At 41.5% G+C, this 27285-nt stretch overlaps 4 protein-coding genes across 4 annotated transcripts; 1 reads left to right on the top strand and 3 right to left on the bottom strand.

Moving 5' to 3' along the window:
- Nucleotides 1-530: 530 nt before the first annotated feature.
- Nucleotides 531-6086, bottom strand: LOC105268855 (carboxylesterase 5A). Its single transcript, XM_011308720.1, has 4 exons — nt 5883-6086; nt 5110-5380; nt 2394-2503; nt 531-2314 (listed from the first exon to the last, which is right to left on the bottom strand). Exons 1-4 carry the CDS (start codon nt 6036-6038, stop codon nt 974-976), a joined length of 1878 nt encoding a protein of 625 aa, XP_011307022.1. The 5' UTR covers nt 6039-6086; the 3' UTR covers nt 531-973.
- A 2279-nt stretch (nt 6087-8365) lies between these two features.
- Wsck (tyrosine-protein kinase Wsck) lies at nt 8366-11206 on the top strand. The gene is made up of 4 exons (XM_011308721.1): nt 8366-8897; nt 8969-10535; nt 10605-10925; nt 11115-11206. Exons 1-4 carry the CDS (start codon nt 8731-8733, stop codon nt 11181-11183), a joined length of 2124 nt encoding a protein of 707 aa, XP_011307023.1. The 5' UTR covers nt 8366-8730; the 3' UTR covers nt 11184-11206.
- A 1132-nt stretch (nt 11207-12338) lies between these two features.
- LOC105268857 (Trapped in endoderm 1) lies at nt 12339-15352 on the bottom strand. The gene is made up of 3 exons (XM_011308723.1): nt 14520-15352; nt 13258-13504; nt 12339-12997 (listed from the first exon to the last, which is right to left on the bottom strand). Exons 1-3 carry the CDS (start codon nt 14638-14640, stop codon nt 12361-12363), a joined length of 1005 nt encoding a protein of 334 aa, XP_011307025.1. The 5' UTR covers nt 14641-15352; the 3' UTR covers nt 12339-12360.
- Nucleotides 15353-17440: 2088 nt separating this feature from the next.
- Nucleotides 17441-26392, bottom strand: LanB1 (laminin subunit beta-1). The gene is made up of 9 exons (XM_011308724.1): nt 26201-26392; nt 25348-25466; nt 24174-24224; nt 23545-23770; nt 21033-23470; nt 20466-20973; nt 19297-20380; nt 18832-19221; nt 17441-18753 (listed from the first exon to the last, which is right to left on the bottom strand). The coding sequence occupies exons 2-9, from the start codon at nt 25403-25405 to the stop codon at nt 18172-18174; spliced, it is 5337 nt and encodes a 1778-aa protein (XP_011307026.1). The 5' UTR covers nt 25406-25466; nt 26201-26392; the 3' UTR covers nt 17441-18171.
- Nucleotides 26393-27285: the final 893 nt, after the last annotated feature.

The following is a 27285-nucleotide window of genomic DNA, read 5'->3' on the forward strand; positions in this document are numbered from 1 at the left end:
AAATGAAGTAGAAAACGAGTGAGAGATTATTTGTTTTTCGTAGGGCAAGTTATCACGACGATAAATGTGGGGCGATTATAATTGTACATAAGTTTGTCCCGGGGTGGCTCATGTGCACGCGCAGTAGCGCACAAGAGGAAAATTTGAATTTAGCGGGGGGTAAAGGGATCATTCGGGGGCCTGAGATAAAAATCATTGACTGTCAGGGGTATACACCGGGAGATGATTTGATGATTCATTGTATTTAGGAATTTTAAAAAATAATGTTTGAAGGTGAATTTATGATGTTCGAATGTGCGCGTGCGCCGAGGCCACACCACCCCTCCCCCTCCTCCCACCCTTTTTTCCCCCCATTAATTCGCCGCGCACCTCTCTTACATAATATAATAATTATTATTATATAGACGGTACATACGATGATTATTAATTATCAAAGCATCAAAATATTCATAAGTTATCAAACCGTTTGTTTCCCAAAACAATATATGTTTTTCTATATCTTCTCCGTATTGAAGCAAATAATAAAATTCAGTAAATGTTGAAAATAGTCGTTGTGTTTATCAAATTATCATAATTATTAACAACTAATCAATGGAGAAAATTGGAGGGTTTCAGTGAGAGGTCAAGTGTTGAATTCCGATGAAAATTCTTGTTTTTCAGTTGTTAAATAATTTTTGAGGGCATCCAAGTAAAAAAAAAATCGCATTGTAGTCAATAAATAATAGGATTTTTTATATTTCAATTATGTCAACAATCCAACATTTTCTTAACTATCAATTCCCAGTGGGGATATTAAATAATTTTTGACAGCTGATGGAAATAAAATTTGTTCATTATTCATTGATATTATTTCGAAATAAATAATCACAGTACAATATTCCTAAGAATAATTGGATGCCCTCAGAATCAGTGAATCAACTAACATCTCCACCTCCAGTATCAATCTCAAAAAACATTAACCCCCGATAACGAATCAATGAAGCCCCACCCTAAAACATCCAACAAGACCAAGAGCCGCATAAATTCCAGTTCTCCACCAGTGCCCTCCAACATCAGCATAAGCTCCACTTGTGGCATTGCAGCACTGATTCATGGCCTCTTCAACGATAAACGGATAATAATCATTCCAAAAAGCGAGTGCCCTGTAGTCAATCTCATTAGCATTGATGCTGATAGTCCTATTGATAACAAGAATACCAGGTGTTTCTTCAGTGAATGGTTCCCACCTGACATTGAGTAAAGAAGGGCTTCCAGACCTGACGAAATTACCAATAAGCATCATAACGACGTCAGCGAGATTTTTATCACTGGTGGACCAGTTGATAGGACTGTTGGAGTTTGGAAAAACATGTGGAAGACCCCAGACGAAGGGAAGCTCAAACATGTGAGGTACACCAGCCCACAGAGGCACCTCCTGAATGACTCTTGGTGTTCTCGATCGATAATCAAAACGATAGACGAATGCACTCTCCTCTCTGGCGATTCTCGATGCCAGATAAGTCAATCCAGCTGCGTAATTCTTCTCCGTCTGGAGGCTGAGGTATCTGTCCCGGAAGGCAGCTGGATCAGCGGTGGGGGGATAGGGTCTATAAAAAAATAATACAGTATCAGCAACGAGCTGAGGCTTGGACTCGCAGCTGCTTGTGTTATCAGGTTTTTCCAGGGATGATATTATCTCATCAGTGATTACACTCTCGAATTTTGACGCTGACATTATACCCCCGTCGTCAGGGTTGTCTGACATGTCGATGTAGGCGAGTGCCAGTTCATTACTCGTGTACCCAGCCATCAGGGGTACAGCATTGACGTTACCAGAGTCAAGAAGATCCCTGGGATGCTGAGGGAGAAAAGGATCAGACGAGTTATTGGTGTCTGCGTCCACTATGGGACCCCAGGTCTCGATGTGAGAGGTGTGCAGGAGCAGGCCCTCAGGGGCAGCTGCTCTCAGGCACTCCATCAATCTCGACGTTGGTTTGGCAAAGCATGCCAGGTTGTGTGCAACCTCCTCCACAAGTGGCAGCTCTTGCTGTGCTGTTCTCACTGAGTTTATAGCATCTCCACTCATTGCTATGGCTTTTGAGAATTTTCCCCTGCTCAAGGGACTCACCAGGTGCAGACCAACACTTATTGCTCCTGAACTGTGCCCCGATATCACGATATTCCGGGAGGAACCCTCAAACAACTCAATGTTCCTCTTTGTCCAGGTAAGGGCTGCCACTTGGTCCAGCATCCCGTAGTTTCCTGGGGACTCGGCGTCACCTGTTGTGAAGAAACCGAAGATGTTTAGGCGGTAAGCCACTGTCACCACGAGAATCTGAAAAATAATGAACGCGGTTTTATAAGTAATTAATCATCGATTGAGTGATTATTAATTCGCTTTATGTCAGTGTTACCTTCTGCTTGTTAACCAGAGTCGTTGCGTCCCATATTGCGGGTGTTCCAGTGTTGAAATCACCACCATGGAACCACACCATCACCGGCCAGCCATCCTCAGGGGGTGGACCTGGAGCAAGTTGTCCTCAATTTATTAAATTTCCCCAAAACTCGTAATTAAACATGAGAATATTACAGGACTTTTCCATTGATCAATCAATCGCTCAATTAAATAAATTTGAAAACATCTCGCACATTAATTTTTTTTATTCAACACATTCATTCATCACATCATTAATTAATGATTATATTCGTTAAACAAGAGTGAGATATTAATTTTTTCATTCTATAATTCCACGTAAAATTCCACTGCCTAAATTTCACAATGACATGACATTTTCGAAAGAAAAAATGAAAAATCTCGTCTCCCCTTGACGAATATTACGAGGTTCCTCGAATGTAACATCTAAAGCTGAGTCATCGGTGGCGTAATAATTCAGTGATGACTCCATCATTAAAGCCCCAACAACCTGTCATCATCGCACCCCATTTGTATCACTTGAATCGTTCCCTCATCGACCCACACCTTTCTCCATCCCCTAATTGACACAAAAATACGTGGGAAAGTATTATTGGCGCTTTTTTCTCACGACCAAAAACCCATGAGGACACAGTCACCCTGGGCTTTCCCTGCCCCCCCAGGTAAATGGAAAAACTGACTTTTGGCTTCGTGACTCGCCTCCGTATCTCGACATCTCGGTGCGGCCCTAGAAGATCGCGTGCCACCCCCACAGGTGCACCAGTTACACTGTTACTTCCATTGTATATCGATCGGGCCCTCCTAAGGGCTCAAACGTCAATTATATTAGAAAAAATTTCTCCCTTCAGTGATTTCGATTATGTCCCCACACCCATTTTCAAAACATCCGCTCCATTCGGCTGAGAGGGGAATTATTTCCTTGAATTTCTTGGAGTTCAGTTTTTTTATAAAAGAATAAATAATCATGAATTATTTATTGAGGTGCATTATCGGGTGAGGTGTCCTGGGAGAGGTGGAATTTATTCTATTCGTTGAATCGGCCGCGGATTCAGGTCGTGACTTTTTTTTGTTATCGTTTTTATTTAAATTTTCCCTCACTGGGGCAATGATGAAAATCTCTGTCGCTGTGATTAGGGTCACGCGTTGGTGATTAACGAGGATTTTTTTTTTTATGTTGAAATTGAACAGGCTATTTCGATTTGCGTGATGCTTCCAGGAAAGTTTCGAAAATGAAAGTGACGCGTCAATTGGAGACTGCGAAAACATCGAAAGTTTTTTTTCTTTATTTCCCTCTAATATTATATGCGAAAATTAAACTATTTTTGGAATTTACGTGGGAGTTGAATAGACTGTTCATTTTTTGCCGGTCGTAAAGTGTTTCTTATCGGTTTCGAATTTAAAAAATGTCGCGGGAATTTTTTTCTGAGAAAGTGGAATAAAATTAAGAGCGCACAGAGAAAGGGAGAGAGAGAGTAACAAGCCGATTTAATTGATCAGTAAGTTTTTGACGAATATCTGCATAACCAAAGGAAATAGCGAAATTTTCGATAAGACCTTTTTTGTAGTTCTCTGTCAGTTCTGTAAATGAGGTCCTGACGAAAAAATCGAAATGTCCTTCAGATTCCGAGTTAGAGATATTCCTCGATAACACTCGACTGGGGAACGACCTGAAATGTTGATGAGAATTTTTTCGACGGAATTTTCCAGATTAATCCCCGATAGAGATTCACCTCAACATAACTTCCCCTAGAATTTCTGTGTCCTCAATATTTAATAACTCCCCCCTGACGCCAACTATTCCATAAACCCTCCAGGAATTCACGAAATTCCCTGGCATAAATAATCTGATGATTAGGATAACAATCGTCCTTGGAATAGTGCGAATTTCCATTTCTCGAAGATCAACATAAACATGACGAAATTACCATGATTACATCGATTTAGCTCATAAAATTTGAAGGGCAATAGCTCGAGCGGTCAGCTCTGTCGTCCAGGATTAATATCAGGCACCAAGTGGTGATAAGTCTGTCCCTTTGATATCGCAATGGAAAAGACGAGGAGCGACGGCTTTCAATTCCGTTTTCTTGATCTTGGTCACGCGATAACCCGGAGGATACTAAAATGTTATTCCAGGGAATCGTAAAATTTTAGGGAGGAAATTCTTGAGCTGGAGAATTATTCAGGGCAACGAGCTCAGGAAACTTGTCTCTCGTTGCTGCTAAAGTATGTCACGTGGACATCATCACAAATCAAGGACAACGCCGGATAATTATATACGCGAATTTCCGTGCGGCATAATTAAAAATCCCAGAATTCATTCTGCAGAAATTTTATTTGAAAACGAATTTAATTTTCTCTCGAGTCATTGGCATAATTAAAATAGATGCATAAAAACTGGTCGACAATTTTCGGATCATTTGTTAATAATTCCACCGAATTATTGATAATTACTGAATAATTAAGCGGTAATTGTCAAGTGAAAAATGAGATAAGTAGAATTTCGTGTTTTTATGATTAGAGAGTTATTTCGAAAACTATCGATTTTAAGAAGAAATGCTAGAGGACTTTTTTGCAACTGATTGGATTTCCGGGAAAAACGGTCTTTTCATATTTCTTCGTAAAATCAATAATTTCTCGGATAAGGCGATGTATTTCATTTTAGCAATATTAAATTTAATGATAACTTGAGTACCCACCATCTGGTACATAAAGATTCAGGTACAGGCAGTCCTCGCTGACCCCTGGCTCTTCGAAATCCTGTGGCAGGAGTTGTCGAAATAATTTCTCGTGCTTCATAAATTTTCGGGTCTGCTGACAGGATGGGGCGAATTGGGTGGCATTTCGGGTGTCACTCCAGGTCACGGGGGGGTCGGTCACAGGAGGTCTGAAGCGGAGATCTCCAACTGGAGGTTGGGCATAGGGAATCCCCAGGTAAACTGTCACCTTCTGAGGTCTAGCCAAAGGAATCTAGAAAAAAACCGGCAATAGAAACTCCACGAGAAGTCACAACATCATTAAATCAGAAACATCAAAACATTCATACCCCTGAGAACCGCCAAAATTACAGATATTGTGATATTTTCATAGAAACATTTTTTGCAGCTCTCATTCCCCTCTACAAAAGAGGTTCTACAAAAAAAAACGGTATGCCTCTTAGATCCAGAGATATCGGTAAAAAATTGACCGATTCTCCAAATCCCCTCGTTACCCTTCGCCCCTTCACTTTCACTTTTCGAACAATACCTCGGAATTCAATAGAGATATCGAATTTTTCGTTAAATCCTTTTTTATAGTCCTCACTCAACTCTCCAAAAAAGATCTTATGAGAAATTTCGCTATCCGCCTTGGATCAAGAGATATCCCATGACAACTCGATATTCGATCCTGAATCTACCCAGAGAAAATGTAGATAAAGAGGATTGCTGATGACGAGACTCTGAATGGCGTGTAAACAACAAAAATATTTTACCTCTCTACCTAAGATCGAGCCCTGATCAGGAATTTTAACAATCGGTGGATCTTTTCCTGCGCCCTGTCTCGCAATCGTCCTCTGGGAGCTCGTAACTCCAATGGCAATCACAACGAAAAACACTTGAAACCCCATCTTCAACTTTTGATACTTCATCCTGACTAGTATTTCGGAGGAGATTGCAATGCCCACAGTTCCACGAACCTTCTGCGGTTTGTAGTACTGCTTGCGTGACTCCAGCATTGCCCCAGACCTCCTCCAGGTTGTTGGAGACCTGCGCCCTAGGCTCTTCGAGTCTTCTGTCGGCTCTTATTGGTTTTGTTTTCCCCCTTTTTCGCTTGGAGTCACAATTTTTATCGTCTTAGCTGTGGATAAATCAAGGAAAGAAACCAATATACCCTGGGAAAGGTGCAGCACTCAAATTCGCGCAAGTTCGCGCCAGTTTTCATGACATTTCAGTGATTAATGAAGCAACTACTTGCTTCCGTGATTTTTGGGGGCTATCGCTTCTGAAGTCATCACTTCAGAAGGAAATCCTCCCTTTTTTCTGAATCATTACATTTATTTATCTGGACAATTCGATTTTTTCAGTATTTTGGGTTTTCAGGCCTTTGATCAATTCAAAGTCCTGAAATTACAGGAATTATTCCAAATTTTTTTATTTTTTAAATACAAAGTGAGAATAATTAATGAGCCAACTCCTTTCTGAAGTTATGACCTCATCAGTAATTCGCGTGAAATTGCAGGAATTATTCTGAATTTTCTAAATACCTCTGGCAAGGGCTTCATGTTCTGAATTTAATCTACAGTAATTGCATGTAGTACGATAGTTTCTTTAATTCCGATGTCTGCAGACGACTTCTGCTTCCTAAATATCATCAATCATTCCCAACTCAAGTTTTTCTACATTTTCGATGTAGTTCCCTCCTGAAACTCATTAATTAATTTTTTAATGACTGATGAATAAAAAATTGCAGAATCTGCGGGAATCGATATTTTTTTTAACAGTTAAATCTGAAGTTATTCGTCGTGCCTTGAAATTCGATCAATCATAGGAGCTTGAATAATGCTTGAATAATAAAATAGACCTTGAGAGAAAATTGTAACCTGGTGAACCCACGATGGAGAGCCGATAAAATCCTCGTCTTCACGCCACCCTTGACTCATCTCACTCCCCCCTGTGGTATAACTACCCCGACCTAGAACCGGTTCAAGATCATCGAGTGAACCAGCATTTTGGGGTCATTTGAATCACTTTACGACATAATTACTCGAGGATCGATTCACGATTCGATCTACCTGCTGGCTATTTTTTTCTTCCCTTCATCACATCAAAATCAGTTCAGACTAAAAGGGTTCAGAGTAAAAATATTTGACAAAAATTATTCCCTTGAATACTTCGTATATGATCATTATTTATTTATTTATAGATACAATTTTTTCCATTTTCTTTCATCTATTGAAGATTTTTTATGCAGTATTGACGGACTGCCACAATTATTCGAGCCTGAGGTGCGGCACCTTTTATGCAGATCGAAAGGAACTATCCCATTATTTGAAGGGTATGGAACGAACGGCGATTGAGGTCAGTGGTTTATCAGTCATGATTTATGTCACGATTAAATCACAACGTAACTCTTTGTTATCTTGACATTTCATTATTAAGGACGAGCTTTTGAATAAAATATCATAATCGTGAATGGAATGACCGGAACCGAGTAGTGATACGTAAAATTACGAGAGATCTAAAAAAATGAATGTCATTCATTTTTATCAATATATCATTTCAAATTTTAGCGCGAAAATAATGAATTTTAGGCTCCCCATAGAGTATCCCAAAGAGGATTGACTGAACGATGAATGTCGAAGAGGTATTCAATTTTTAAACGATATTTCGAATGATTAGTCATTTACAAAAAGAAAATAGGAATTATTTAAAAAAAAAAATGAATGTTGGCGGGATCGAACCCAAGCCGTCGGCGTGCTACCCAAGCACGTTACTTTTTTTTTTTGTTTAACCATGTTTTTATTCAAAATTTCCAAAAAATATTTACAGATATTTACAGTATATACAGCAAGAAAAAAAACAGGTACATAAAAAACTTTTGCTTAAGCTATCGGATTACCCAAGCACGTTACCGATTGGACAACGCGCTCATTGTAGGAATATAATTTCATTAGTAGTATATCTTCAATATATTGAATATTTTTTTCCATTGGAAATTCCACAAGATGTGGCTTCTCCCTTCCGCTCGTTCTACAGTCGGCTAAATCTTAGTTAAACAAATAAAAAACAAAAAGCATTCATACTGCTGAAAATCAAATTCACCCCGTCGATTTGATGATCACCCCAGCATTGCGTGTGGCGCCCTCCCTCTCTTAGGGTGCAGTACTACGATGCAGCTGGGGTCACTCAAACCCCCAGACCTGAGCCTGTGCTTTAGTCATCTCTTTGCATCTTTCCCTCGACTTGCAATTCTCAACACACACATTTATAAACAAGTACACAACCGCACCCACAACCCAATGAACTGATTGAATCACCGCGTGTTGTCTCCCCACCCAAAAAACAACGGAGCACTCCCCAAATATTTCCTTAACAACCAGTGGTACGAAGATGCACCAGAGCGTTTCGAATATTTCACGGGTGCACCATCAATCTGACGTTTGAGTATTTCAATCGGCGAAATGTTAACCTGTCATTCGAATCGACTCTGATACATCAGGATAACTTGAGTGTTGACTCAGGCCCATTGTTCACCTGTCAAGAATGCAGGGTGATTTCACCGAATCCAACGACTCCTGATTCAACTCATTCGCAATCGTTTATTCCAGCGTTTTCGTTAAGATGATCACACTCTGGGTGATTTTTATAACATGTGGAGGACTATCAGTTGCTCAGGATTATTTGGGGTGTTATAAGGAACCTCCAGGTGACTCCGACGCTTTTCCTGCATTAAATCGGGCTAGTGCACCAACAGAATGTGTTGCTGAATGCAAACGACATTATTATATGTGTGTATTTCAATTATTCAACCAGTTTTGTATTTTGTAAATGCAATTTATAAATAGAAATGAATCCTCAGGTACGCCGGATTGATGGCTGGCCAGCAGTGTTACTGCCTGAGCAGATACGGTCGTTCAGGCCCTTCGAATGGCTGCACAATTCCCTGCGCCACTGAGTCAACTTTATTCTGTGGGTCCCACGACTCCATCAGCATCTACTCCACCAGCCAGAAATCTTCCTCGCCTCCTCGCCACCTCCAGGTGACTAAAACGACCTCTTCCTCCCTGCACATCACCTGGGCACCACCAAACATTCCAAACGGCAACGTCACCTCCTACATAATTCGTGTGCACCCTATCGAGACGCACTCCCTTCGTCCACTGCTCCCAACCCAATCTCAGGTGCAGGGAGGCACCTCAGACAGTACAATCCTGGTGGGTCTGCACCCTGGCTCTCGCTACAACATCTCCATGACTGCCCTTAACCTCGAAGGGGAATCCGATCCCATCTCTATTCAGGAGTGGACATCCCTGGGTCCCCCCAATCCTCCAGAGACTCCAAAAATCCTGGAGAGAACCACCTCGACGATAACTGTAGAGCTGGCCAAGGGCTTCAGTGAAAACGGCCCCTTGACAGCCTATCAGGTCCTTGTGGTCTACCCTGGAACAATCCCCCCAACATTGCCCAACGAGTCCTACCCAAACTACTCAGAAGCCATCAGGGATAATATTCCCTACTACGCGACAGCTGAATTCGAAGCATCGGATTTCCAAAATTATCAGAAATTCGTTGTGGGCGATGGCAGGAAGTTAAACTCGTTTTACAACGCCCCCTTGGAGAAGCCCTTCGATGCTCCCCAGATTGGCCTCGTCACAATCTCCAGGACGAGAGTCTCCTCATTGCACAGCTGCTCAGATCTCACCGAGAACTTCATGATCTCCTCTCGATCCACAGGCAGTTCAACAATCGTTGCTCTGTGGGTGGCCATTGTGTTGTTGAGTCTTCTTCTAGCAGCCTCGATTTTCACTTATTTCGTCCTCAGGAGAAGATACGCTGGGAGGATGGGAAAACTCCCAGAGCAGCAGGAGCTCACTCTTCAGGGGCCCATGTACGAGGTCGATAATATGGCGTACATCCCTGAAGACATGCCAGAGAGACCCAATCATTATCAGGACTTGAAGAAGAAAGTCTGGAGCATTCCCAGAAATTTTCTCAATGTCGATCATCAGGTCCTCAGGAGAGGACGCTTTGGAACGATCCACAGGGGAACTGTTCAAGATAAAAATGGAGTTCTCTCTGATGCTATTGTTCATTCCATCTCCGATGGAAATCTCAGGCCCTCTGAGAAAAAGCACATGCTCAGGGATCTTGATGTCTGCATCAAAACTGGAAGCATGAAATATCTTGCTGGATTTGTGGGGAATTGTGAGACCCCGGAGACACTTTATGTCGTCCTCGAGGCGACTCCGGAGACCCTCAAGAGCAGATTATTGGCTGCCAGGGCTGGTCAGGTCTTTCCCTACGAGCAGATCCTGAATGTAGGCTCAGGAATCGCTCAGGGGTTGGCTTACCTCGAGGCCCACAAGGTCATCCACTCTCATCTATGTGCCAGGAGCATTGGCATCACCACAGACTATATTCCCAAGGTAAGGGCTCATCTTACTGCCTCTCTTTTTCTGTGTACAATTAATTAAATAATTGGCTATAATATCTAGATCGGGGGCTATGGTATTGGGAAGCACTCAATCGAAGACGTGAAGATGGCCAGGTGGACAGCACCTGAAAGATTTGGGCACAAAAAACACGTGGGGGGCGTCGTCTGGGCCTTTGCTGTTGTTGTCTGGGAGATGATGAGTATGGGGGGCACTCCCTACAGTGACCTTCAGGATGAGTGCGACGTCGAGGAGGCTGTAGTCGAGCAGGACGTCAGGCTCAAGCAGCTCAAGGATATGCCTGATCCTTTGTATGAGGTGTTAATGTCTTGTTGGATGATCGATCCTGAGGAAAGACCGACTTTCGACGAGCTTGCGAGACTGGTAAGAATTTTATTTACTCCATCTTCAGTAAATATTTTATTACTCATATTTATTTTCATTCATTTTTCTAATTCAATTTCATGCACAAATTTTACGATGTAATAGTTATTGCCCGAGTGGTTCATCTGGAAATTTAATAGAATATCTGAAAAATCGATAATTGATGAATTTATTTTAATTGAATTTCAGAACACATTGAGCATCTGTCCCATCACAGCCATCACAGAACCATACGTAGCGGAACTGGAATTGAATTAAAACTCGTTTCACCAGGAGTGGAAGAGACAGGAGAGAAGTGGTTTCTTTAGAAAATAATGGAGCTCTTGCTGCGTCTATTTTGTATCATATTTCCACCTGGTTTACAAGGTCATGTACCTCCAGACGTGCAGTTACCAAACAAATTTCGTTAACTTAAATTTTCGTTGGATTCGTATTTTCCGATTAATCACTAGATCTCTGAGCGATTTTTTTTTTATCCTTCTGGATTTTTCAGTTGTATATTGGAAGCTCAAACAATTATTTCCGTCCACTTTACTTAATTACTTTTAATTAATTCTTTACATTTTTTAATGTAATTATCATTTTTATTGATTCTCTCATGAGAAAGTAGGGTAAATGTTTTATATTTTTTTAATACTGACGCAGGGGTTTTTATTCAATCAATTGTATTTATTGAACAATAACAGTCACTTTTTTTCATCGAAATTCTCACGCATCACATGAGTGCTTTCATGTAGTTGAGATTATTTTATAATCACCAGAGTACAAAACATTTTGGTAGCTATCGATCAATGGAAAGAACAGAGCTAAGGGTGAATTAATATCTAAAATTCGAAGCAGTTAATGAATATGAATTATTCGAGAATTGGTCCCGATAATTATAAAAATTGGAAAATATTTCAATACTTTTTTACAATAAAAAAGAATTGCTGATGTAGTTTAATATCATTGTGATATTTTCACATGCATGGATTAATCAAGTCTTAAAGCTGAACTGAAAGTAGTATTTCAATCCTATCTATATTTTTTAATGCCCTAAAAATACACAAGATAGAATAATCTTCAATCGAGAATATTCACTCCACTCTGTACACAAAATATTTACATTATTTTTCAGATTGAATTCCCACCTCCTGGAGTCTCCATCCCTCAGTCCCATCACTCCACGCCTCTAAATACTAATTATTCAGGAAGCTAATTGAAGCTTGTGATAAGAAATGGCAAGTCATTTTAGCTAACAGGTGCGTTTTTTTTAAATACCTCCAAATCTAGGGGCGATACCAACATTTTCATGAGACTCTTTTTTGTAGCTCTAGTTCCGATCTACAAAATTCATTCAGTGGAAAATTTTGCTATCTCCCTTAGATTCAGAGACATGTCCCTTTCATTCCGAAATTCCAAAAAAATCAGTCTGAAAAAATTATTTAAAAATCCATCACTGGATTTGGGGAGCTGAGGCTTTGCTGGAGTGGGAGCAAGTGGGTCTAGCCCCAGGGACATTAGTGGTGCTGGTGATTGGACACAGAATTTGCCTGTAAGCCTCTCTGTACAGTTTATTAGTCCCAGCGTAAATGAATGGATTAACGACTGACGAGGCCCATGCGAGGATAGACCCAATCACATGGACAACTGGTGCCTTGAACTCGATGACGTTAACGAGCATTAGTGGAAAAAAACAGAGGAGGAAACACAGAAAAATAGTGAGCATTAGCCTGGTGACTCTCGAGTCCTCTCTCTTCTGGAATCCAGTACTCCTTCGTGGCCCTGCGTGTGCCTCCAATTTTTTTCGACTCTCTCTGACCTTCCAGTAGATGCAGAGATATGATACTGTGATCACAACGCATGGCACGATGAAACCGATGATGAAGAGCATCTTCTTGGGACTTTTCCCATTCTTCTTCAGGATTGTACACGAAAATGTTCCAGGATCGTGTCCCAGTCGTCCCCAGATACCGGTAAGTGGAGGAAGTAATAGTGAAAAACTCACAACCCAAATTGCAATCAGCATTAAAGTTATTCCTCGATTTGTGTAGATTCTCGGGTAAACGTCGGGCTTTGATATCAGAACGTATCTGGAAATGAGAGAATCTTATTTTTACTTTTTCAATTATTATTTTATTTGCGTTCTGCACTCATTTAACTAAATACCAAGATCAGAATAAATCCAAATGATTTTATGGTGCGACGATGAAAATCACTGGTCTATAAAAATTTAGTCATGAGTCAGTGAAACTTGTGAGTCATAAATCACAAATAGACAAGGGAATGGTCATAGGATATTTTTCATAGGTCCCTGCTAATTATTTTTAATTATTGTCCTGATTATTCTCACCTGTTTAATGTTATCGCAACCATACTGAGCAATGATACCGCAACATTTCCGTAGAAAAATACGGGAAATATCTGGCACAATGTGTCCCCTAGAATCCACGCCTCGTGCAAGTATCTGCTCGCTGTCAGAGGCAGATTAACAGCTGCGAAGATCAGGTCTGAGATACTGAGACTTATGACGAATGCTGTTGTTGCATTGCGCCGCAAGCGAGCAAATTTTAAGAGTGCTATTACAGTTACCAAGTTTCCTGAAACAATTTCCGGGATATTTATATCAATGATGTTTACCAATTTTCAATAACTATGATTAAATTGGGAATTTATTGTTGATATTTTTTTATTAGTAATCTATAATATCCGAAATGCAAAGACGAGTTTAATTATTCCGTAAAAAAATACTGGAAAGCCTGAAATTTCCCGGAAATGAATCGTTAAATGCCAGATTACAATTCCTGCAATTTACGTATTTATGAGACAACTGATTTTCTTTAAAGAAATGAAATGAGATCAGACCGGAAGGATTTGGTTTTACCCTAGAAAATCGTCTCAATCTCGATGACTGGCATTCTCACTGTAATTGACGTTCAGTACGAGACTCTAATAATAATCCGTCTAACCGGAAATAAACGTGCAATTAAGGGGTGATGAAAAATAGTACAGTGTCAACTTAATTTCGAGAAGATTAGTCGACTCCCAGTGAGTGAAATGACCGACTAATTGACCACTTCTCATGTCTGTTTTCTCGAATATGCGAGAACTTAATTGACGTAATTCCGGGGGTTCACCAAAGGGTGGGAAGTTTGCTATAGATTTACTCGGGCAGAAGTGCGCCCAGGAGTTCAAAGATCGAGTGAAATATTTCAGGGGGAATTGAACGCGTGGAAATGCTTTCTGATAAGATTACAGACTGAGGGGAGATCAAAGGAAACTTATAGTTTTCTCTTAAAGTAACGCGAAGTCCATGAACTCGCAGTAAAAAAAAACTAATCAATCAATTGAACCCCGGTGACCACTAAAAAAAAAAACAAGTGGTCAATTTTCCGAAAATATTATTTTCGGCAAAAACCTCCGGATCGAAACGAAATATCTCAATTTTTCATAAAACATTTCCCGTAGATCTATAAGAGACAGCAAAAATATTGTGAGAACTTTTTTTCGGGTCTCGTTCCGCTCTTCAAGTGAGGTCTTATGAAAAATTGAGCTATCTGAATTAAATTCAGAGATATTCCCGAAAAACCTGCGGATTGTATCGAGAATTCTTACCAAGAACCCCAACGACGCTGAAGAGAATCGCACAGACCGCGGCGATGATAGTGAGAGGTCTTGAAAATTGTCTCTCGAATCCTCCCTCCTGCATAATCGTCACATCCGTGCCATTCATCATCACAACTTCTCAATAACCCCACGAAAAAGTCCCCCCTATCACTCAGCGATTTCAACCGTTTTCTTCAACATGTGTTGCCCAACTGATTCACATGCAGAGTCTCTCTTATTCACTTTTCTCTTATTGCAAATCGATAAAAACGCACGTCACACGCACATTACTTATAATCCCCATCGATCCAGGAATAGAAATTCAATTGAAAAACCGGAAAACGTGCTCGAGAGACCCAATATCGAATCCTCAGATCGAAAATACTCGATAGCCATCAACATTCACCGGGTGTTGGCAATTTGAGAATTTCTGTATTAGCAAATAGCTATTGTCATTTGCCGTTTGTTCACTGGACGTATCACTGGATGTATCACTGGTTCACTCAGTGGAACTGTTCTGGATTCAGTGGTTTCTTACGCACGTCTGGCTCCTCTACTTTTGCCGATACGCACTGAAGACTTCTTATCTTTCACCACTCGAATTAGCCGTTCTCCTTCCCTCTCGTCTATGTTTTATTTGCTCTCCTTCGTCTCTGCCACATGGGAGCTCATTTTTTTTTTATTATTTATTTTTCAATGAACCCTTCTGCAGGGCCGATATACTCTGGGCCACCAATCTCGTGGAAAACCACTTCCGTTCGCCGAGTTTTTATGAACGTTTATTTTTCTCGGTTAAAAGCCTTTCCTGTTTGTTGATTCTTCTCTGAAAATGTCGCAAAGTGTCAGGGAAAAGATCAGAGAAATGTTTGAGCTTCGGTGACACGTCACTGGGTTTTAGCAAAAAAAAAACGAATTGTAATGAAACTTCATTAATTGTTGCTTGAATTTTTCTCACTAATTCGAGATCTCAGGAAATTTTTACGATCTCCATGAACAATTAATCATTAATTACTTCAATCAAAATTTATTAACAAAAAATGCACATTATTATTATTTAAATAAAATTTCAATTCCAATCATTCACTGCAATTAAAATTCACACGATAATCGATATGAATTCAGTATTCATTAATATTTATATCAATATGAATTTTCATTATCAAAATTTGATATTTTTAATGAATTTCCGAATAATTTCAAGTTTTGTTTTTGATTTTTGTTATTACTTATTGTTTAGCTGTTCCACTATTTTTCAAAATGTTTTTTTCCCCAGAAGATGTGTAGTTCAACGCAGTCACCATGCGACTGCCCTTTCGGCCTTTTTCCCCCGGCATTGTATCACCGTTTGGAAAAGGTGTGCCAGAGGCAACTGGTGAACAGCTGGCCAACCCCAACGCGATTTACCTCCCTCCATGGTTTTAGTGAACAATTGAGTAAGCAACACCTCTCAATAGGATATAAGCATTTCGCCAGTTTATGAGGCGTTTGATCCCTAGGGTAGACTTTTTCAATTGCAGCTGTCGAAAAACCGCGAATTTGGGGTACATGAGGGCAGAAAGTTAGAAAATCATTCCCACCACAATTCTCTTCGTTAGAGTGTAATTGTGTAAAGGCATTCACATGAGATATCCGATTTTTTTGCTGCATTCGTCGTTAAAATTTCTCTTAAAATTGCTGGGCAGGATTTTAATTACTCCTCCACCCCAGCAATGATCAATTAATATTGTCAATTAAATTCCATCAGTTGCGGTCAATCGAACTCAATTAATCCCATTCAAGGCGAATGCAATTTGCCCCATCGAAATCTCAAAACGTGAGTCTGAAAGAATTTCTCCTAGAGATAAATATTGATTTTACAGAAAATACTGGAGTCGTGAATCAACCGCAGATACATGTCGGCTAATTACGCTGTACGCGAGGAATTAATAAACGTCTCCCTTATCTCCCTGTCTAAAAAACCAACAATGAATTCTCTTTGATCTCGTACTCTGAATGCCCCAATATTCTCTAAATCATTTTAAATCCTACAAAAACAGAAACTTAAGAAGAAACTCAAGAATTCCCTAACGCCGCGTGAAAATGCCAAATATCTCCGAATCTAAGGGAGACCTCAAAATTTTTGATCATACCTTTTCTTTAGCTCTCAACTTGCTCTACAGAAAAGGTAATAATGTAAATTCCGGGATCTCCCCCCGATTCGGAGTTATTGGCGCCGAAACTCATTCCAAAATTAAAGTCGAATTGAAAGATCTTTCGGTTCGTTACTGAATTAGAAATGTAATTCACAAATAAATAAATCCGTCAGCAGTACATAAAGCTCTAGGAACTGCCAGAGCCCTCGGAAGCTCCAGCAAAATAAACAAAACTCCTCATCCCAAACGAAAATTAAACTTTCCCCTGTTTATTTCTCATCAATTAACTCCTGAATATTTTTGAATAATTCATCGAAAAATTGAAAAGACCCCGGTATAATTAAAAACTCTTTGTTGGTCCCGTTTGAGAACCGTCATTGAATGTTGAATGAGCTCATTGTTCAGCCCTCGCTACTCCATTTGAATTTAACAGTGAATGCCATTCACAGGATCCACACGCTCTTCAACTACCGAAAAAAGGGCCTCTCGAGAAAATAAAAGTTGGGGGAAGTTGTGAGAATAATTCAGCCTCTTTCATCTTGATGTCTTCCAGGTGTCTGATAAAATCTATAAAGATATGAACACCAGAAATTTATGCCACTGTTTAATTCCCAGGAGTTATCACCGCGTTATCACGACTTCCGGTGTACCAGAAACATTATCGTAGCCTGCAAGCTGCGAGTTCAAGATGATATTTATTTAAAACAAAAACAAATTGAAAAAATTGAAAACCTCTCGTCCATCAGTGAATACTCGTTTTCCGAATTTTTATTCAAGATCTTTTTATTCATTTTCTATTTTTATATAAATTGTAACAAATTTCATTCAATTCATTTCTCAAAGTCAGAAATATTGAGTAATTATAATAAAATCAGTAGTCGAATGGTCGGGAATGAGTCGACGTGTGGAGAAATAATAGAAAATAGAAAATTTCTCGACATTTCCAGTAGATTCCAGTAGATCTCCGAAAAAAACAACTAGCTCCAAATTTCTCTAAAAATTCCCGTGATTGTTCAAAAACTCCGGACTTCTATTAATTTTTTCAATACAGATTAATTCGACTCGATAATTGTCACATACCACCCGTCCCACCTCTCCATTTTAAGTAAATAGAAATTATGCAATTATAAATTCTGATACAATTCAACTTCAAAACAACGGCTATTGAATCGCGTAAATCCTCCAATAAAAGTTAAAACTCTTACAAATAACATAAATGTATATACAGAACGCGAAAAACTGCGTTTTCCCACACAGAAAAAAATATATTCCAAAAAATGTTCAAAGAATGAAAATATTTAAAATTGGCCCAATTCATATTTCAAAAAATGCACAAAATATATGTATTACACATATTTCAAACGGATACTTAAAAAATACAAGTAATTACCATACAATACATTTTAAAAAATATTTTTCGATGGGAGTATTTCTCAAACTGAAAATCGATCATGAATTTTTGGTAACGAGTGACACTCGCCTTTATGGCACAGATTTATGAATTTCGTGCCGAAAATAATCTCCAGACTCTACGCGGTGCAGTCCCTGTAGGTCTGGGCTTTCTTCTCAATCTCTCCCAGTTGTTTTTCCATTTCTGCAGTGAGTGCATCAACCTGTCCCATGAGATCACTGAGGAGTCTGTCATTGTCCCTGTAGACGCTCTCCATTCCATCCAAATCCTTGAACTTAGTGGTGGTATCAGCCGTGAGTTCAGACGCCCTTTGGAGCAGCCTCTTTGCCCTCTCGATGTCCCCTCTGCTCTTGGTCACTCGATTATTGAGAGAATCCCCAGCTCCCTTGTACTCTGTCCCCAGCTTCTGGGTCTTCTCGTCGACGGCTTTTGCGTCGTCAGCGAGAGTGAGCAGCTCCTTTCGAATCTCCTGATTAAGTACAAAATCATTTCGCACAGACTGAGTCTGCAGTTGTTTGAGACGCGCCTCCAGGGCATCCACAGCAGCTGTGGTGTTTGCTGCCTTCTTCTGGGCCTCTTTTGTCACCTCTCCCACGTCCTGGAGATCCTTCTCAGAGAGGGCGATGTCTCGCTCTGCTTTCTCGATGGCGTCTGCAGCCTCTTCTTGAGCCTTTTGGGTTTCAGTCAGCAAATTCACGACCTGGGGTGCAATAAATTAAAAACAGATTATAATCCAGGATATTTACCGGGAACATTCTATTTGTTTTTGATCCCTCACCTTGCCCGCTTGATTCTGCTTGTCGATCGCAGATTGCTTAGCCATGTTGGCCCTTTGCTCAAGCTCCTGTGCCATCCTGAGATCTCCAGCGGTATCAGTAAGAATTTTATCTGAATCTGTCAGAGACACTATGATACTGTCAATCTTGTCTGCGAGCTCTCTGATCTCGTCAGGCCTCAAATGAATATTCTCCCTGAGAACCTCTTCAGCGAGGTCTCGAACCATCATTGGGGTGGGCTGATCCTCATTCAAGATCATTATGGTCCTGTCGTTGATCTCGGCCAGGGCCTTGGCAACTCGGTCTGACTTGTTACGAGCATCCAGAGCAAAATTGAATGCATCCTGGGCATTTCCTCTTGCTGCACCTGCATCCTGCTTCAGATCCATCATCTAAAATTCATTTTAAAAATCCAGTTAGTCCAGTAAAATCCAATTGCAATTCACAATGACGCTTGACAGTCCTACCTTTTGTAAAAGTCCTTCAGCAGTGTCTTTATGATTTCTGATCTTCTCAGCTTGTCGTTTAGCAACATCGAGAGCCTGACTGGCCTTGGTGACAGCCCCAGCCTCGCAGGAGATGCCCCCGCAGATGCCGCAGCCAGCCCCTCCGCAGACACTGCTGCACTCTGTAACATTATCCCCACACATTCCCAGATTGAGTCCTGGAATCTCCTTCTCAAGTCCTGAGATCCTCTCGTTCATTCTCTCGATGGATGCCATACTCTTCTCCTGTGCCTCATTGACGTTCGCACTGTTTTTCATCAAAAGATTCTCGGTGTTCTTTCGATACCTCTCAGCATCAGCGAGAACGTTATTGGAGTCGTTGGCGAGTTTTTCAGCGAGCCTGGACTGCTCAGCCATTTGATGAGTGACATTGAGAGCTCCCTGGACATTAGCCTCCTGGAGTCTCGTGGCGTCCTCCTTGAGGAGGGCAGCCCCCTGGTGCAGACTGTTGGTTCTGTTCTTTAATTTTTTCAGAGCAACATCACCCAGATTCACCCTCTGGCTGACATTCTCCAGCTGATTCTCCACTTCCTCCAGGGCCTTCGTCGAGGATGAAACATTTATCGCCAATTTTTCTGCATAATCATTCAATTCGTCCAGATCCTGACTCCTCACTGTTGTGTTGTCGATCAGTCCTCGCACCTGATCCAGGGACTCCAGCATTTTATCGAACTGCTGACTGTAGACACCAGTTGTACCCACCTTCTGGATTCTCGAGGCCTCCTCGATCACCAGATCTGTCTTATTTCGTAACCCATCGAGAATTAGATCCCAATTATCGAAGCACTCGCCGCAGGGGCTGCAGTGGGGAGCTGTGCCGATGTAACTCCTGTCGCACTGATCACATTTTTCACCTCCGATGCCTTTGTGACAGACGCAGACACCTGTGTCACGATCGCATTGCGCTGACGAGGAACCAATGACATCGCAGTCACAGGGATAGCACTGGACATTCGGATTGCCCCAGAAATTAGCCTGACACTCGTTGCAACGACGACCTCCAAATCCTGACCGACACTCGCATGTGCCATCGTAGGGGTTGCACCTAGAGGAAATTAATAATTTCCATTTATTTAAATCTGATCAAATTAATAATAATAATTCCCCATGAAAATAACTCAACAACTCACTTGTCCGATACACTTCCGACGGCATCACACTCGCAGGGATCGCATCCCTGTCCACTGGCAATCCTCCAGTAGTTCTCCTGGCACCTGTCGCAGAGCTGTCCAATGACATTAGGAAGACAGGGACACTGTCCCGTCCTGTGATCACACGGCCCAGCAGCAATGTCAGTCCCCAGGACGTTGCACATGCAGTCCTGACAGTTTTTCTCCAATGCATTCCCATAAAAACCAGGTTTGCACTGCTGGCAATTGGCACCAGCAGTATCATACAGACACTGCAGACAACGCCCGGTGTACGGATCACAATTGCCGGGTCTCGATAAATCAGTGTTATTGCTGCAGTCGCAGGCTGTGCACTGGCCGCCGACTTCCTCGGGATTCCCGAAGTAATTCTCAGCGCAATTCTCACAACGTGCTCCAGAGTAGCCCTGGAAGCACTCGCAGATTACATCGTGGGTGATGGGATCCAGAGAGCAGCTGTCGGCGTAGGCGTGACCAGAGTCGATGGTACCTGGAGAAGAATTTTCAATTCAACGAATTGCTTCAGGATAAATTCGTATAAAAACTCACCTGGACATGGACAAGCCCTGCAGGGGATGTCGACACCGATCCTCGGATCCCCATAGAATGTATCGATGCACCTGTCGCAGTTGTGGCCAGTGGTCCAGTCCCTGCAGTTATCACACGCTCCTGTGGACGAGTCACAGCTGTCAGCGTGACCATTGCACTCGCATCTCCTGCAATGTGGGAAATTCCAGAATCCTGGCTCACACTGGCCACAGGTTCTGCCATAAGTGTTGGGTCTGCACTTGCAGCGTCCTGTGTCGACGTCGCAGAAGTTGTCGAGGGCACCAACTGCATTGCAGTCACAGGGAATGCATCCATTTGGACCAAAACCGTATGTACCAGGTGCACAACGATCACAACGACGACCGACGACATTTGGTTTGCAGGGGCAGACTCCTCCGTAGTGCTCGCATAGAAGACTATGAGATCCCGTTGGATTGCACTCGCAAGAGTGAGCACCATCGAACACCCAGTAACCGATGCTGCTGTGATAAGGAGCACAAATATCATTTTCATCTCGTTGGTATGGAGTGACACTGTCAAAAATCTCGTTACACCGATATCTCTCGTATTCCCTCCTCCTCAATTCATTGGGCCCTTCACCATTGAAGAATGGAATTGAATCGATCCTCGGTCTGAGAACAATCGAGTCGATGAGAATACTAGCTGTTGGGGTTTCTGTGTGTGGATCGAATCTCCTGAATGACAGCAGCAACTTGTAGACTTTGCCAGCCTCGAAGCAGACCGAGGGATTGGCAACAGCACTGCGTGAATTATCAGGCAATTGCAGCCACAATCTGTCGTCCTCGGGTCTCCATCCAGCGCATGGACCCTGAGGATCGACTGGACCATCTCGTGTGATCAGTATCTCCACTTCCTGCCATACTCCAGGATGCACTGGCTCATAGCGCACTATTATATCGTACATCATTGATCTCCTGATGTCGTCGATTGTGAAATTCATCGTCGATGATTCCACAGCTTTCATGAAACCAGTACCAGTCCAGGTGTTATTTCTACCGTCTCTGTAGGGCTCTCTGATTACCACTTGGCAGTTGTCGCTGGCACGTGCCAGTTCAGCCTCGTAAATCAAAAAGTCCAGTGAGCCGGTGTAATAGCTTTGCTCAGGCTGATTACATGTTCTGCCACCAACGTGGGGTCTGCATCGACACTGACCAGTGACAACGTCGCAGGTCGACTCGTAGGAGCCACCAGGATCACAATCGCAGGGCTTGCAGCCGTCGTGATCGTCCGAGAGGCCCCAGTACTCCGGTAAACACTGATTGCAATCACGTGCTGTTACATAACGCTTGCAAGTGCACTCACCAGTCATCTGATTGCAGCCCTGATTGTCGATTGTTCCCAGGGGATTGCAGGTGCAGGCTTGACAGCCGTCTGGATTATTAGGATCAAAATTCCAGAAGCCGTTCTTGCAGCGGTCGCATCGGCGACCCTCGATGTTCGATTTGCAGTGGCAACGCCCGGATTCTTCTCCACTCAATATATCAGTTCTCGAGTCGCAGATACCATCGTCGAGAGAGCCCCCAGGATCACAATCACAAGGTTGACAAGCATCGGGATGGGAAATATTCTTCGTTAGATCGTGATAGAAGAACGGTTTGCACTGCTCGCAGTTCTGGCCTCTGGTGTTGTGTTGGCAGTCGTCGCAAACACCTCCGGAGACTCTTCCAGATCTTTCGTAGACAGCTTCATCGAAGTGACAGGAGTTGGCGTGTTCATTGCAATTGCACTTTCTGCAGGCATTCGTTTGCTTGCCAACGGCAGGCTTCCACGGTCCGTCGTTGTAGAGATCCTGACAGATTTCGCAGTTGAGTCCCTTCGTGTTGTGAGTGCACTCACACCTTCCGTGAACCATTTCCTCTTCGTTGAGGACTCCGGGGAGCTCCAGGCAGGCTGAGGCATGCCCGTAGCAAGAGCATGAACCTCTGATCACCATATCCTGCACAGCGTAGTAGTACTTCTCTCTGATCTCGGCTCGGTCGTCAAGAAGATCATCTCCAAGAGTGTGCAGCTTTGTGAAATTTATTCTGAGATTTGTCACCTTCATCAGGTTCTGCACCTCCTTCGAATACGGATTGTCGATAACTGATTGCAGATTTGGGGGGAGAACTCGGAAGATTATTTCACCACCTGATGATGGAGCAACGTAGGAGTAACGTGACTCGCAGATCACGTCGGAGAGCTTCCTGGGAACGTGCGTTGGAACACCTGGAAATGACTGCTCGCAATTGTGAGCGAAATACCTGTACACCTGCCAGGTTTTACCGAAATCGTGGGAACGCTCGATCAGCATCGCTGCTGGTCGAAATGTTTGAAAACGAATGATCATGTGAGTCAAATGAAACTCAGCCTCCAAGGAAAAATCAATCGTCACGTTCTCCACACCGTTCTCAGCTTGCCACCAGGAGTTCTTTGATAATCTGTTTTTGGAGGAATTCATTGATCAATTCGGCTTGAAAGTATTTTTTTTCGAGAGGCGTCCCTTTAAACTCACCCTCCAACAATATTCGTAATATTGTGCTGCAATTTGAAAGATGCGGCATCACAGAAGAAGCACTTCTTCCTCTCCTTCAGGTGAGAGACAATGCAGTATCTCTCTGGTGCCACAAGACCACAAGTCGAGGATGCCTTCAGTTTGTCTTTCCTTCCAATTAATAAATTCCCAGTGGCTGGATAACACGAGCTTTGCTCACAGGGATGTCTCCTCTTAGCATAAGGACCTGCATCCAATAGTTAATCAATGAAGATCATCAGGGGTTCCACCAGAAAATCTCATTACGAAGCAACTGATTTTTTTTAACAATTTTTCTACTATTAGTAGTGGTGAACGTGCAATTTATCGAGGGTGTCTCCAACCACAACCATGGATTAATACAATTTTTCACTTTTTCTACTACAAGACTACCTCTGACTCGTGAGAATATTCTCATCGGCCCTGGATATGCTATTCCATCCACTGATGGAATGTCTCCTCGTTGGATTGGCCCTACAACACCCCTTCATTTTTATTCCAATCCCTAGAAATCTCTCTTTTCTCGACCTTTTTTCTATTTTTTTTTCTCCCATCGTCTCCTCCTCTATCAAATTAATTAATCATTCATCAATTAATTAAATCATTCGTACCTCTGATTGCCGTTCGGCTCGGGTCCCTAGAGTACTGCCCATTGCTGAAATCTGGGGAAAAAAAATATGATTTTTATAAAATGACTTGTGGAGGTTTTTCAAATCAAATGCAATTCAAAGGAAATTAAAAAATTCCTGAATTTTGCGGGAGATTTAAGTGAAAAAATCGAAATCGAATTTTTTAGGAATTTCTCTCGTTTTTAGGAAATATTCGGAGAATTTCCAGACGCCAGATTTCCTCCCCATCATTTCCTCTCCCTTCATCTAATCGCGGAGCAAAGCGGATGTTTGTGATGATTTCTGTTCTCCTCGTGCTCGGAGATATCGAAATAGTCTAATCAGTTGTGACGAAAGTATTTCGGTGAAGTCACTGATGAACGCCTATGATATCTCACCCATTAAAAAATCCTCTCAACGCCCCATTGAACGGAATAAATCCATTTATCAATAAGTTCATTCATTCGCTAATTAATTCGTCTCCTCGATAACGAATTATTACGAATGATATCTATCTCGCCGCAGAGAATCTTTTCACGAAAAAATTCCCGACTCCAGCAATCAGTCTTGTAATTAATCGGGGGAACCCCCAATTCTAGGGATTAATATTCAAATCCTTAATATGCATTATCATCACGTGTAAATCACGCCAATTATCAAATAAAATATAAAATATAAAATACTTCCCTTGAACACAATTAATTGCTCAGTAGAAAGTGTTTTCAATTCATTTTGGTATTGAATTAAATAAATCTTTCGATGAATTTTGTGTTGATGAATCGATTATGAATCGATTATATTTGAAAAAGGGGAGAAATTTTTTTTTCAGGAATGAGTGAGGGTTTTGGGGTTTGAATAATTATGGAAATGGGGAATAATGGTTGGGGAATCAATGGAATTATTTGAGATATCGATTACGTTACGGATCCCTTGGGCCCATGTGGGTTTTTTTTTTTTTTGGGGCAGAGATGTTAACATCTCAGCGGAAGACGCGGGTCAAGGGGTCGATGGGCTATCTAATCACAACTGGATAAAGACAGTTCTTGTTGAGAGGATAACGAGTGGAAAGTAGGCTGTCTCTGGGGTATATCTCAATGGAGCTTTTTTCGATACAGGCTCTCCTCGATGGAACAAACGATCCCATGAAAATTCATTAATGAAAATTAATAGCACTTACCTGTGCAAATCGAGAGGAAAAGCAGCACCGTGATGGTGCTCAGAATTTTATACTTCATTTTGAAAATATCCAGGCGAGTGGTGGATGATGATCTTGCCCATTAACACCGCGCCATTTATCTGAAATTTTGAGAATTGATCGTTAAAAAATTCTAATGCAATATGTAAACAAAATTTTGAGTTGATTGGAATTAGAAAAAATATTTTAATGTCTCTTTTTTATGGTAGACCTCCAATTTTTATGGTAGACCTCCAATTTTTTTTTTTAAACTCGAGCTGCAGCTGTCATTTTGTTAGAAAAGCTCTCAAAAAATCGTGATCAGGCATTTCACCACTGATTTCCGAAAGCCAAGCTCTCAAAACCCTGAGCACTGGTGGAGTCACATTTTGATTGAATTTAAATCCACAAAAATCGAAAACAAACTGAAAATTCACTGCGCCACAGGTATGCAACTGCACCGATTCCATCACGATTCTTATCTCCCTATCACCTGTGAGCCTCTCCCACCCCACACTCTGAGAAAACCCCAAAATATCGAGGGGAAATTCCCGGAAAATTCCAGCACAGCCCTGAACCAAGGGGACGCAAAGTAGCAACAGAAAAATAACCGGAGCTGTGATTTTTCCTAGTTAAAAAAAAAACGCACGGAATAAAATAAAAATGAATTCACTAGAATTTTTCTTCCCCGTTATTTAGTAGTCTCTGGCATTTTCCGAGTGTTGAAAATAGAAAATGGAAAAATGAAAAATGAGACGCTGAGTGAAAATGCCTTGACGTTCTCGAGTCAGGGAAAACACGCGGGTATAATTTCCCCAGGGTCGCAATATTAAATAAAAAAATAATTAACACACACTTGAAGCTCTGGCAGACGAGAAATTTTTCCCTGGAGTGCTCCAAAAATTGATAACAAAATAAATCCCAGAATTTGGGGAGATTGGGACGCGCACTTCTGCAGCCAGCAGCAGCTCCGGACACTCTTCAACTTCCACAATCTCTCTGAATCTTTCTGTACACGAGTTTTGTAGTGTGCGGCGCTTGTACTCTCTGCCGGCGACCAAGTGAGTGAATAAAGAAGAAAAAAAAACGAGTAAAAAATAGAGAGGAGATGGAGACGTGGGGGGACAATGTGGGAGGGATTAAATCTCTGGGTTCATGTGTGGAGACGAGGAATATTTAAATCTCGTCGGGGATTCAAATTTTTTACCGCCCTTTTTCCCTCGTCATCCGCGAAATTTCAAGGCAATTTATCCATTTTCCTATTTACCTAATAAATTTATTTCATCGAATTTTAATTCCAATTTTTTTCAAAACTGAAACTTAAAAAAATAATAATAATGAGCATTTTTTTATTTAGAAAATAAATTGTGAGGGGAAATAAAACATTTGATATTATTGAATTTTTATCATAATCGAACTCATTGGGATTGAAAATAGGGAATAAAAATTGAACGTAAAAATAATGAAATCTCGTTTGAGACTTAATTTCTCGGTGTGGGTCCATAAAATTTTGTGAAATGGGGAGGGGGCAATTGCGGGTCATTGAAGGAAGAGGTATGGCCCTCAGGTATGCCCTTCCAGGAACTTACGAATGGGCCTTTCAGTCATGACCAGATGTTCGGAGATATTTAGGGAACACCAGAACTCTTATTCCGACTCAGACCGAAATACAATTTCCATTCAAGTTTCAGTTGTTCCATTATATTTTTAGGATTCATCAGGCACCACGAGAGATCACGAGGAAATTACACCGGATAGATTGCGTTGGAACTCCAAACAAGGGCGGAATTGAAAAGCCTCAGTGCATGGAGTAATGAGTAATGAGTAATGACCCCGCGACGTCTGCGTGGGTGTGAAATACTCGGTCTCCAATTCATTTCTAACTCTCAATTCCATCAATTACTCTTCTATTTTCCAAAAAATCTCATTAAATCTATTCCA

Source organism: Fopius arisanus, unplaced genomic scaffold (assembly GCF_000806365.1).
Source record: "Fopius arisanus strain USDA-PBARC FA_bdor unplaced genomic scaffold, ASM80636v1 scaffold00062, whole genome shotgun sequence".
Lineage (NCBI taxonomy): Eukaryota > Metazoa > Arthropoda > Insecta > Hymenoptera > Braconidae > Fopius > Fopius arisanus.